Below are 13,710 nucleotides of genomic sequence, written 5' to 3' on the forward strand. Positions count from 1 at the left end.
TTATGAGCCTGCCAGGGAGGCGAGACCTGGCCCTCTGTTTTGATTCTTTTATTTTTAAATTAAGCGTATTGGGTGGAGGTGACAGTGGTTCAAAGAGACTAGACAGGTGTCCCGTCTACGATTGTGTGATGTAACAGTCGTCGGTGTATTGTAGGGTGCGCCCACCCCCTCCAAGTCACGTCTTCCTTCTGGGGAGCGCCGTACTGCCGTCTGCGTGTGTCCGTCAGCTTTTATCTGTCGGTCTTTTTTTATTTCTTGGTGGCTTTTTGAGTTTCTGTCTCCCACCTAGGAGGGAAATCGTAGGCTTTTTACCTCTGTCTGTCCAAGTTATTTCACTGAGCACGGTCCCCTTCAAGACGGCCATGAAGACGGAGCCATACGAAGTATCTGACGTTTGCTAGCATGATGGAAATAGAACCAGACACACTCACGGGCACAGGTGGTCACCCATCAAACGCCAGAATCTTTGCCTGAACTGTCCCCGTTGTCAAACTCTTACCACCTGGGCCCTGTGAGCGTTCGCTAGATAGATAGATAGATAGATAGATAGATAGATAGATAGATAGATAGATAGATAGATAGATAGATGTAGATAGATGATAGATAGATGATAGATAGATAGATAGATGTAGATAGATAGATAGATAGATAGACAGACAGATAGATGATAGATAGATGGATAGATAGGTAGATGTTATATAGATAGATAGGTGATAGATAGATGATAGATGATAGATAGATAGATAGATAGATAGATAGATAGATAGATAGATAGATAGATACATGATAGATAGATAGATGTAGATAGATGATAGATAGATAGATAGATAGATAGATAGATAGATAGATAGATGATAGATAGATGGATAGATAGGTAGATGTTATATAGATAGACAGGTGATAGATGATATATAGATAGATAGATAGATAGATAGATAGATAGATAGATAGATAAATAGATGATAGATAGATAGATGCATAGATAGATAGATGTTATATAGATAGATGTAGATAGATAGATAGATAGATAGATAGATAGATAGATAGATAGATGATAAATGATAGATGATAGGTAGATAGATAGATAGATGGATGGATGGATAGATAGATAGATGTAGATAGATGATAGATGATGGATAGATAGATAGGTAGCTAGCTAGCTAGCTAGATAGATAGATGATAGATAGATAGATAGATAGATAGATGATAGATAGATACATAGATAGATACATAGATACATAGATACATAGATAGATACATAGATACATAGATACATAGATAGGTAGATGATAGATACAATCTGACACCGGAGGTCCGATGCAGCTACCATCCATATGGACATGTCTCCCTCCCAGCTAAACAATTTGCTGTCAAGCATAGCACGTCTAGGGAACAACACATAGTAGAGACGGAGTGAATGGGGTATTCTAAGCCTTAAGGAGATTGGGGAGCAGATGGGGGGTGGTGTCCACTTCTTGTCCCTCTTACCTGACCACTGGGGCCCCGGCGGAAGCAGACGTGAGTACGTCCATCTCTTCTCACCCGAGTGAGCAGTGAAATTCATTCCGGTCGCCGCGCACAGAGGATTGCCTGACTGTCCACCGTCTGTGTCCTGTGCCACCCGAGTGCCGCAAGCCAGTGGCCACCGCGAGGAAGGCACAGCCAGCATCGGACACCCCTTTTCCAGCAGATGATCCCCAACTGACCCGACGGAAACCCGGCGAAGCCAGCTCACAGCCGACACCTAGACTGCCCTTCACTGTGGAGAGCCCCACACCCCCCTGCGAGCCGGTCGGAACCCTTCTTCAGAACTCGTCACCTGTGGACACCCCCCCTAAATTCAACCGGGAATCCCATACCTGCGTCCAGCACCCCTATTCCGTGAGGTGGACCATTTCCAGCGACTCCTGCTGGGTGACCACCCCTAACCCCCCGTCCCCCAAGGCGAGGGAAACCCCATCCCTATTTCATTGCCTGGAAATATGTGTGTGTGTGGGGGGGAGCACAAGAATTTGGGACGGTTTTAGTCCCCAGCATGGAAACCCAGGCAGACATGTAGGATGGCTTGCTTCCTCTTGCGGGGGGAATTTGGTACGGCCCGTTGTCTGGACGCCGCTGGGGTGGTCAACCAGACAGATGTCTTCCCCGTGGTTCTCAGAGAGATACCCTCCAGGGGTGTGGCTTGTCCCCAAATCCGGTGGATTCTCTCCCAGACACGCTATCTTGGAAAAGGAGACAGGAACTCCTCCTGGCTTTTCTGACCCGGGATTTTGTAGAGATGATCGATCACACTGCCACGTCGCACTCATCATGACTGGACAGTTCGGGAGACAGCCACCATCAAAGGGAGGGGACAGCTCTGACCTGCGGTGGCGCCATGGATAAAGCATTGACCTGGAACACTGAGGTCGCCGGTTCGAAACCCTGGGCTTGCCTGGTCAAGGCACATATGGGAGTTGATGCTTCCTGCTCCTCCTCCTTCTCTCTCTCTCTCTCTCTCTCTCTCTCTCTCTCCTCTATGAAAATTGAATAAATAAAGTCTTTCTTTTTTTTCCTTTCTGAAGCTGGAAATGGGGAGAGACAGTCAGACAGACTCCCGCATGCGCCCGACTGGGATCCACCCGGCACGCCCACCAGGGGCGACGCTCTGCCCACCAGGGGGCGATGCTCTGCCCCTCCGGGGCATCGCTGTGCCACAACCAGAGCCACTCTAGCGCCTGGGGCAGAGGCCAAGGAGCCATCCCCAACGCCCGGGCCATCTTTGCTCCAATGGAGCCTCGGCTGCGGGAGGGGAAGAGAGAGACAGAGAGGAAGGAGAAAGGGAGGGGTGGAGAAGCAGATGGGCGCTTCTCCTGTGTGCCCTGGCCGGGAATTGAACCCGGGTCCCCCGCATGCCAGGCTGACACTCTACCACTGAGCCAACCAGCCAGGGCCTGAATAAATAAAGTCTTTAAAAAAATTTTAAAAAAATAAAAAGGAGTCGACCTGGAATGCTGAGTCAACGGTTCAAAACCCCAGGCTCGCCTGGTCAAGGCACCTATGGGAGTTGATGCTTCCTGCTCCTACCCCCTTCTCTCTCTCTCTCTCTCTCTCTCTGTCTTTCTGTCTGTCTTCTCTAAAATGAATAAAGAAATAAAAATAACTTTTATAATAAAAGGGAGGGGACAGAGACCCCCGTCCCTCGACGGAACTGGTGTCAGAATCACAGGCAATGCTGCTCTTTCTGCTCCCGGGGGCTCCGTCCCCCGTGTGGAGTCTCTGTGTTCACGAGAGCCCTGTCTCGCCCGGTCAGGGGGGTGCTCCGTCCCTGGGCAATGACAACACTGTCGGCGTGGAATGACCTGTGTTGTTTCTGCAGTAAGTGTCACCGTGCGGGCAGGTCCCGGGCACGGACCTCGCGGTCTCTACGCTCAGTGAAATCAGTGACGCAGAGGAAGACGAAGACCGGATGATTTCGCCTGTATGCGGACTCTTGTAAATAAACCAACAGAACAGAGACAGACTCACGGACACAGAGAGCAGACGGATGGTCACCGGAGGGCAGGGAGGGTGGGGGTGTCCGGGTGACCAAGGAGAAGGGGCCGAGAAGCACAGGTGGGCGGTCACAGCACAGCCACAGGACGTCACGTCCAGCCCAGGAAACAGAGTCAGTCACATGGTCATCACTACGGATGGGGCCAGGTGGGCACTGCAAATATCAAGAGTAATTACTTTGCAAGTTACCAAAAAAAAAAAAAACAACACACAAAACACCTCAAATCAGTAAATGTGTAAATCAACACAAGACAGGTCTGAAAACGGCATCCCCGAGGGAGAGAGTGACGTTTTCCCAAAATGCCAAAATCCAGGGCCGCTTCCTGGAGGCGGCGTTTCCCGTAGTTGTGCTGGATGCTGTCCACAGATCAAGTGTCCCCGAGCCGCTCAGCAGAGCACGCTAGTTCCAGTGACTCTCGCTGTATCTAAATGCAGTGTTTGTTGGGTGCGTAAAGACACACGTGGCTTAATGTCCTCATTTGCCGTGACCCAATGCCTTTGTTCCACATGAGTGACCCTCCAGTAACAAAGTCGAGAGAGAGATTTTTTATGATGTCAGAAGTTTGTGGACAGAGGCTGGCTCACGGGAGGGCGTAGAAAGCATCGGGCGCAGAGGGTGTGGAATAGAAGTCGTGACTTTGCACTTCACCGGCGTGGACCCAGCTGTCCACATCACCGGACTTTTTCCTTCTTTCTCTGTGCATACACTCTGACACATGGACACGCACACAAGTATGTCTGCACATATACACGGAAAATACACACAAACAGCCTGACCAGGCAGTGGCACAGTGGGTAGAGCGTCGGACTGGGATGCGGAGGACCCAGGTTCGAGACCCCGAGGTCGCCAGCTTGAGCGCGGGCTCATCTGATTTGAGCAAGGCTCACCAGCTTGGACCCAAGGTCGCTGGCTCGAGCAAGGGGTCACTCAGTCTGCTGTAGCCTCCCGGTCAAGGCACATATGAGAAAGCAATCAATGAACAACTAAGGTGCCACAACGAAGAATTGATGCTTCTCGTCTCTCTCCCTTCCTGTCTGTCTGTCCCTGTTGAACCCTCTCTCTGTCTCTGTAAAAACAAAAACGCACAAACAGCCACCAACATGGATGCATACACAAATCCAAATCCAACAAACACAAATACGCCTGTGTGCATACACAGCCCACACGTACACACATTCCTTTGCAGAAGCAAACACACACACAGTCGTAGAAACACAGATGGCAACGCACGTACACACGCAGGTGTTACACAGACGCACGCCTGCCAAGGAATCCACTGTGAACTCACGCATAGCCCGGTATCTCCGCTCAGACGCCTGCAGACACAAACAGGTGTGCCTCTGCAAAGGGGCTCCTGTGTGAATACACCAGCACCATGCATGTGCATGTGTATATGCAAAGATGAGGAGATATGCAAAGCCAATGTGCAAATAGACAGCCTTGCTCAGTACTTTATGTGCCAGAGAAAATATATATGATATAAATCCATAGGCGTTCACAAAGGCGTGTGTGTGTGTGTGTAAAGGCACACAGAAACCTGCACAGAAATGTGGATAAGTGTGTATGTGTGCTTGTGTGTGCGTGAAGGAGCACATACACACCAATACCGAAACATGCATGGGTGCCCGTGTGCCCGGGCACAAATGTGTGTATAATAGCTATACACCAGGGGTCGGGAAGCTTTCTGGCTGAGAGAGCCAAGAACACCACCTATTTTAAAATGTCATTCCATGAGAGCCAGACAACGACCCGTGGACGTGACGCATGATCCAATAAAAATGTGTTGTTGTCCCGGAGGACAGCTGTGATTGGCTCCAGCCACCTGCAACCATGAACGTGAGCGGTAGGAAATGAATGGATTGTGATACATGAGAATGTTTTCTATTTTTAATGTTGTTATTATTTATTTTATTTTTTTTTTGTATTTTTGTGAAGCTGGAAATGGGGAGAGACAGTCAGACAGACTCCCGCATGCGCCCAACCAGGATCCACCCGACACGCCCACCAGGGGCGACGCTCTGCCCACCAGGGGGCAATGCTCTGCTGCGACCAGAGCCACTCTAGTGCCTGGGGCAGAGGCCAAGGAGCCATCCCCAGCGCCCGGGCCATCTTTGCTCCAATGGAGCCTTGGCTGCGGGAGGGGAAGAGAGAGACAGAGAGGAAGGAGGGGAGGGGGCGGTGGAGAAGCAAATGGGCGCTTCTCCTATGTGCCCTGGCCGGGAATCGAACCTGGGTCCCCCGCATGCCAGGCTGACGCTCTACCGCTGAGCCAACCAGCCAGGGCAATGTTATTATTTTTTTTAATTAAAGATGTGTCTGCGAGCCAGAGGCAGCCATCCAAAGAGCCACATCTGGCTCGCGAGCTATAGATTCCCGACCCCTGCTGTACACATATGCAGGATTGACGTGCACAGATAAAATGCACGGGCGCACATGTGCTTGTAAGTACATACGTATGCACCTGAGTTTGTACAGCTATGTGGACGCAGGCACACACGTCCAAGCAAGTGGACCTGTCCTGTGTGCCCCAGCCTCCGGGGACAGAAGTCAGGCTTCAGGGTGCAGCACGCCTTCACTCTACGCCAGGGGTCCCCAAACTTTTTTCACAGGGGGCCAGTTCACTGTCCCTCAGACCGTTGGAGGGCCAAACTATAAAAAAAACTATGAACAAATCCCTATGCACACTGCACATATATTATTTTAAAGTAAAAAAACAAAACGGGAACAAATACAATATTTAAGATAAAGAACAAGTAAATTTAAATCAACCAACTGACCAGTATTTCAATGGGAACTATGCTCCTCTCACTGACCACCAATGAAAGAGGTGCCCCTTCCAGAAGTGCGGCGGGGGCCGGATAAATGGCCTCAGGGGGCCGCATGCGGCCCGAGGCCCCGTAGTTTGGGGACCCCTGCTCTACGCAGTGGGGGGCTGTCTTGGGCCCGGGCAGTGAGAAGCATGGAGCACAGGACGTGTTAAAGGCACAATGAACGGCCCGTGGGGGGGACTGGGTGCTGGAGCGTGTGGACAGTCGGGGCAAATCCGTGGCTGAGCATGTCACACGGATGCATTGGGGGAAACCCTGTGAGTGAGGGGTCACCATGGCAACATGCCCAGCCCCACGGACCACAGGAAGTGAGCGCCCCGAAGTGTCTGAGCCACGCCTCCCAGATCCTTGGACCGGGGTCCTTTATTTCTGTGGACGGGTGCTCTGTCCAGGAGAAGGGTGATTGATGCCACCACCTTGGTTGCTGTTCTTTCTAATAATTCCGTCAACGGGAAGCCTTCTCCTCAGCCACCTCCACACCGCGCCTCCACTGAGCCCCAAACCTGTGAACCGATGGCCCTGGGCGCCCGTCTTGGGGCGAGGTGAAGAAGGGAATCTTATTCAGGTGCCAGAGAGCTCAGCTGTGATACAATATAAAAAGCCCATGTGGACACAAGTCCCCGTCCCTGACCCCCCCGATGGGTCCAGGCTCCTGTAAATAAAGTTTCCTAGTTAGATTTGGTCCGAGAGAGAGAGGCAAAAGGCCTTCTTGTCCTGATTGGTCAGAGCAGAGGCACTCTGATTGGGTGGTTAGGACAGTGGTCCCCAACCCCCGGGGCCGCGGACCAGTACAGATCCAGCAGAGAAAGAATAAAGAAGTTACATTATTTCTGTTTTATTTATATTGAAGCCTGAACGATGTTTTATTTTTAAAAAATGACCAGATTCCCTCTGTTCCATCCGTCTAAGATTCACTCTTGCCTGACCTGTGGTGGCGCAGTGGATAAAGCGTCGACCTGGAAACGCTGAGGTCACCGGTTCGAAACCCTGGGCTTGCCTGGTCAAGGCACATATGGGAGTTGATGCTTCCTGCTCCTCCCCCACTTCTTTCTCTCTCTGTTTCTCTCTCTCCCTCTCTCTCTCCTCTCTAAAAATGAATAAATAAATAAATAAATTTAAGACTCACTCTTGACGTTTGTCTCGATCACGTGATACATTGATCCATCCCCACCCTAAAGGCCGGTGCGTGAAAATATTTTCTGACGTTAAACTGGTCCGTGGCCCCCCCCAAAAAAGGTTGGGGACCACTGGGTTAGGATGCGGATGGGGGTCAGAACTGGGTACCTGCGGTTGGATGGTTTGGGTTGGATGAGGGAAATCTCCGTTCTGTTGAGAGAGGACCCCAGGGACTCCTGGACAGGGGATGCCCGGCTGGTGGCCTGGGACACCCCCGTGCAGAAATGGCCACTGGGCTCTGCTTCTCCCTTTGAGCCGCCCGGAGCCGTGCTTATTACTAGCAGGGTGTCTTCTCCCTCAGGGTTCTCCAGGTTCGGCAAGGGGACCCGGCAGCCGGGAGCTCAGAGCTGGCCGGCCACCACCTGTCCCCTAACGCTCTCCCCCCCCCTCCCCGAATGCCCTCTGTCCCCAGCGGGCGTGATGATGGTCCCCGAGAGGCGGACGGTGGACGGCTTTGAAGAGCACTTCGGCTTGAACTACCTGGGGCACTTCCTGCTGACCAACCTCCTGCTGGACACCCTCCGGGCCTCGGGACAGCCCGGCCGCGGCTCCAGGGTGGTGACCGTGTCCTCGGCCACGCATTACGTCGGCGAGCTGGACCTGGATGACCTGCAGGGCAGGTGGGTGTAGGGTCCCGTCCCCCCTCCTCACAGTGTCTTCCCCAGTTCAGGGTCCCCTGAGAACACACATCACCAACCACTTCATTTTATTTATTTTATTTTACTTTATTTTTTTACAGGGTCAGAGAGAGAGTCAGAGAGAGGGACAGACAGACAGGAACGGAGAGAGATGAGAAGCATCAATCATCAGTTTTTCGTTGCGCATTGCGACACCTTAGTTGTTCAATAATTGCTTTCTCATATGTGCCTTGACCGTGGGGGCTACAGCAGAGTGAGTGACCCCTTGCTTGAGCCAGCAACCTTGGGTCCAAGCTGGTGAGCTTTTGCTCAAACCAGATGAGCCCACGCTCAAGCTGGCGACCTCGGGGGGGGGGGGGTCTCAAACCTGGGTCCTTCCGCCTCCCAGTCCGACGCTCTATCCACTGCGCCACCGCCTGGTCAGGCTATAACAATTTAATTAAATGTGTTCATATTTTAAAGAACGTAGAACAGTGCCTGGCACATAATAGTACTAGGTATAGATTTGTTAAATAAATAAGTAAAAGATATCAAGTATCTGTTTATTATCTTTTACTAACTATCCCAGGATATTCTCTTTTTTTTTAATTTTTTAAAATTAATTTTAATAGGGTGACATTGATCAGTCAGGGTATATAGGTTCAGGGAAAACATCTCCAGGTTATTTTGACATTTGATTAGGTTGTATACCCCTCACCCAAAGTCGAATTATCTTCTATCACCTTCCATCTGGTTTTCTTTATTTTTTTAATGTTTAATGTACTGATTTTAGAGACACTCAGGGACATTGAGCTGTTTCTATACGTCAGTGGTCCTCAACCTTTTTTGGGCCACGGACCAGTTTAATGTCAGAAAATATTTTCACGAACCGGCCTTTAGGGTGGGATGGATAAATGCATCACGTGACCGAGACAAGCGTCAAGAGTGAGTCTTAGATGGATGTAACAGAGGGACTCTGGTCATTTTTTAAAACATAAAACATCGTTCAGACTTCAATATAAATACAATGAAAATAATGTAAGTTATTTATTCTTTCTCTGCGGACCGGTACCAAATGGCCCACAGACTGGTATCGGTCCGCGGCCCTGGGGTTGGGGACCAGTGCCGTAGGAGCCCTGAGCGGGGATCGAACCGGCAACCTCTGCACTTCCCGGTGATGCTCTAACCAACGAAGCCATCCAGCCAGGGCCGTCCCCAACCATACTGTTTATGGACCCATCTCACAGCGATCATTATAGTGACAGTATCTACTAATTGTTCAGTGTTTGATCGACACATGTGTGACCTCATTATCTGCACCAGCCTGGTAATACGGTGAAGAACGTCTCATCGATAAATACTGCAATTATCCTCATTTTTCACACATGCCAGACTTGAAGAATGATGTGTTTCCTTTAGCGACTTCCAAATATCATTAGGCGATCGCGGGCACAGCCGTGGAGCGGTTGAAAATCCATCAATTTGGAGCTGGCTGTGTGGTCAGAAGCAGTGAATTTCTCTAGGCAAACCTTTTGCAGGGTTCTGTCCTAATGCATCCCAAAACACATTGGTTTTTGTACAATTTTTTAATCAAGGTATGATCAGCATAGGACGTTATACTGGTTTCAGACGTACTTTATAAAATGTATAGAGCAGAGTGACAGCAAGTGAAAGCATAGAATCATAATTACTTACCAAGTACTTTGTGTCGGATTTTCGCTAAGTTTTGCAGAATCAATCTTTTTTTTTTTTTTCTAAAGCTGGAAACGGGGAGAGACAGTCAGACAGACTCCCGCATGCGCCCAACCGGGATCCACCCGGCACGCCCACCAGGGGCGACGCTCTGCCCACCAGGGGGCGATGCTCTGCCCCTCTGGGGCGTCGCTCTGCCGCGACCAGAGCCACTCTAGCGCCTGGGGCAGAGGCCAAGGAGCCATCCCCAGCGCCCGGGCCATCTTTGCTCCAATGGAGCCCCGGCTGCGGGAGGGGAAGAGAGAGACAGAGAGGAAGGAGAGGGGGGGTGGAGAAGCAGATGGGCGCTTCTCCTGTGTGCCCTGGCCGGGAATCGAACCCAGGTCCCCCGCACGCCAGGCCGACGCTCCACCACTGAGCCAACCGGCCAGGGCCTCATCTGGCATTTTTTAAAAAAATTTTTATACGTCTGTGGTCTGGTCTGGACGTGTTAACGTTTTATATCTCCTGTAGAAATTTATTTTTTTTATCTTTTTAAACGTCGTGACATTTACACCGGGGGGGGGGGGGGCGGGGCACCGTTAGAATGTCCCTAGAGATGGCGGTGAACGCCCTCGCACCAGGGTGGACGTGAAGTCCTGACGGGAGTCCAGAGGCACAGACTTCTCGGGCCACAGCGAGGTGGTGAGTGGACACGGTGGACCGGGGCGGGGGTAGTTATGCCCCCATCGGGGTGGGAGAGAACGCAGAGTGCAGGGTTTCACAGGCTCGCTGTTTGTGGGCGAATTTGAAGCACACAACGGTGGCAACTGCAGGTCAGGGTCACTCTGTTATCTACGCCATGGAGGGGCTTCCCGGACGGGGGTCACCCTCATTCCCTACGTGTTTATTTTGCTGCCACACGGGTGGTGACGTCTCTATTAGTGCACGGTGTCTTTGCAAAGGATGCCCCGCGGTCCAAACCTAATGACCCCTCGAGCCCAGGAAGCCGTGCATTTGGAATAAAAACACCCGCTGGGTGTAACACCCTCCGGTCCATCCCTGCTGTCGCCAATGGGGTGCGGCATCCTTTTTCAGGGCCGCATAGTATTCCATCGCGGTCGGAAAGACGGGGACCATGTGATGTCACGCGTGTGTGGAATCCTTTGAACACAATGAACTAACAAGCACAATGGAGACAGACTCACAGACACAGAAAGCAAGCTGATAGTTTGAGGAGGGGGCAGGATAAAGGATTGAGCCCCCCTCCCCCCCAAAAAAGGCAAGAACAGTAAAAGAGAGAGAAAAACGCACAGACGTGGGCAACAGAGCGATGATGGCTTAAGCGGCGAGGAGGATGGGTAAATGGTGTCAGACGCAGACGTGATTTGCGTGGGGGGTGAACACACAATACGGCGTACAGAGAGGTGGCTAGAATTGGGCTCCTGATACCAGTACCGTCTCGTTCATCAGCGTCACTCCAATAAATTCCATGAAAAATCTTTATTTCACGGCACCAAGCCCTGGCCGGTTGTCTCAGCGGTAGAGCGTCGGCCTGGCGTGCGGGGGACCCAGGTTCAATTCCCGGCCAGGGCACACAGGAGAAGCGCCCATCTGCTTCTCCACCCCTCCCCCTCTCCTTCCTCTCTGTCTCTCTCTTCCCCTCCCGCAGCCAAGGCTCCATTGGAGCAAAGATGGCCCGGGCGCTGGGGATGGCTCCTTGGCCTCTGCCCCAGGCACTAGAGTGGCTCTGGTTGCGGCAGAGCGACCCCCCGGAGGGGCAGAGCATCGTCCCCTGGTGGGCAGAGCGTCGCCCCTGGTGGGTGTGCCGGGTGGATCCCGGTCGGGCGCATGCGGGAGTCTGTCTGACTATCTCTCCCCGTTTCCAGCTTCAGAAAAATACAAAAAAATACAAAATAAATGAATAAATAAATAACGGCACCTGAGAGGTCTCCTCTCATAGAGAAACCGGGAAGTAGACTTTGAAGCCAGAGACGGGGACAGGGACAGGGACAGGGACCCCGGGCGGGGTGACCCACGGCCACAACTTCTCACCCATCTCCCACGTTCCTTCCCCAGCGGCGGCTACTCCGCGCACGGCGCCTACGCCCAGAGCAAGCTGGCGCTGGTCCTGTTCACATACCGCCTGCAGAGGCTGCTGGCCGCGCAGGGCAGCCCCGTCACGGCCAACGCGGTGGACCCGGGCGTGGTCGACACCGAGCTGTACAGGCACGTCTTCTGGGGCACCCGGCTGGTGAAGAAGGTGCTCGGCCGCTGGCTCTTCAAGGTGAGCTTCTCATCCACGTGGTGCTTTTGTGCAAAACGGCCAGCAAGGGGGACGGACGTGTTTGGTCACCGCTAGGCAGGTTAGAGGGACCGTCCTGGCGTCCCCTGAGAGCTGGGGTCGCGAGGGTGGCCACCGACTGTCCCCTCGGGCATTGCACGCCAGGCTCGGAGTTTCTGTACAGAGGAGAACATAGATTCGACTGCAGAGAAGGGTGGTGGTGAGGTGACATTCTCAGACGCACGGAAAGGAATTCAACCAGGAAAGACTCAAAGATTGGGGGGCCAGGGGGGGGTCTGAGTTGAGAAATCGAGGGGCCATATCAGCACGGGAAACGGGGGGAAATGCCCAGGTGGGTATTTGGGGACGGTCCACCTTCGGGTGTGTCTGTCAGGTCCCCGGTTCCGCGGTGAGTGTGTGTGTGTGTGTGTGCGGCACACAGGACAGGCGTTGCTTCTTCCAGACAGAGGCGTGGAGGGCTGGCAGGTGGCAGATGTCGCCATGTTGGGTCTGGTGATAGGGACGCAAATTGAGGGTCAACGTGGGGGGGGCGTTGAGGCTCCTGGGAGACCCCTCCCCCTCAGCGTAGACCCCTTATGATCTCCCCCCCATGGGCATAGGCGTTGCTTCTTCCAGACAGAGGCGTGGAGGGCTGGCAGGTGGCAGATGTCGCCATGTTGAGTCTGTGATAGGGACGCAAATTGAGGGTCAACGTGGGTGGGGGGGCATTGCGGCTCCCGGGAGACCCCTCCCCCTCAGCGTAGACCCCTTATGATCTCCCCCCCATGGGCATAACCATTTTTTTCCCCGGTCTCTTACTCCCGGTGAATACCATCTCCCGAGAGAGCGTTCCCCAAACTGCGTCGCCCCGACGCTCAGCGATGCAATCACAAGTCTCATTTATTTCACCCGCGGGCTGTGGTATTCGGCGCCCGGGCCAATCCCACCCTGAGATGCGTTCCTTTCGCTGTTCATTCTGTTTGATTTTTTTTTTTTTTTTGACTCTCTTGTGCCGAAGCGTCGACCCATCTCCCTGCTCACGCCGCCTCTCACATGCTCCACGGTGTCGTGACGACACCCTGAATTCACTCCATTGCCCCCCCCCGGGAGCCCACGGAATAAACACCCATGGCCACGAAATAAAATGAGTGATGTTTCAACTTACGGCAGAGGGAGCTTTGGCCAGGGTCCCTCTTCGTCTCCTCAGCAGCGGACGGTCACTTCCCGCCACGTGCCACCAGGGGTCACTTGGTCATCTGGGCAGGTGGGGCTGACAGGCTTGCCTATGGCCACCCCTGGGGGTAGATAATTCTGCTGTGCGGGGTTCACGGGTCTAAACTAAAAGTCGATGAGTGAGGAAGTATTTTTGGTTTTGCAGGCTGTTCCGGGTCTCCTGAGTGCATACTTCTCCTTTTCTCTTATTTTTTTTTTTTAAATAACTCTTGCCTGACCAGGTGATGGTGCAGTGGATAGAGTATCGGACTGGGATGCTGAGGACCCAGGTTCGAAACCCCGAGGTCGCCAGCTTGAACGCGGGCTCATCTGGTTTGAGCAAAGCTCTCCAGCTTAAGCAAGGGGTCACTCGGTCTGCTGTAGCCC

At 52.5% G+C, this 13,710-nt stretch overlaps 1 protein-coding gene across 1 annotated transcript in view; it reads left to right on the forward strand.

Annotated features, from left to right (window-relative positions):
• Positions 1-13,706, forward strand: part of DHRSX (dehydrogenase/reductase X-linked) — a gene marked incomplete at its 3' end in the record, with an annotated part of 97,881 nt that extends 84,175 nt beyond the window's left edge. The window contains exons 5-7 of the mRNA XM_066250582.1: positions 7,952-8,159; positions 11,907-12,114; positions 13,566-13,706. Coding sequence (XP_066106679.1) covers positions 7,952-8,159; positions 11,907-12,114; positions 13,566-13,706 — 557 coding nt within the window. The remainder of the gene's footprint in view (positions 1-7,951; positions 8,160-11,906; positions 12,115-13,565) is intronic.
• Between the last annotated feature and the right edge of the window lie 4 nt (positions 13,707-13,710).

The sequence above is a fragment of the Saccopteryx bilineata genome, chromosome X, assembly GCF_036850765.1.
Source record: "Saccopteryx bilineata isolate mSacBil1 chromosome X, mSacBil1_pri_phased_curated, whole genome shotgun sequence".
Classification (NCBI taxonomy): Eukaryota; Metazoa; Chordata; class Mammalia; order Chiroptera; family Emballonuridae; genus Saccopteryx; species Saccopteryx bilineata.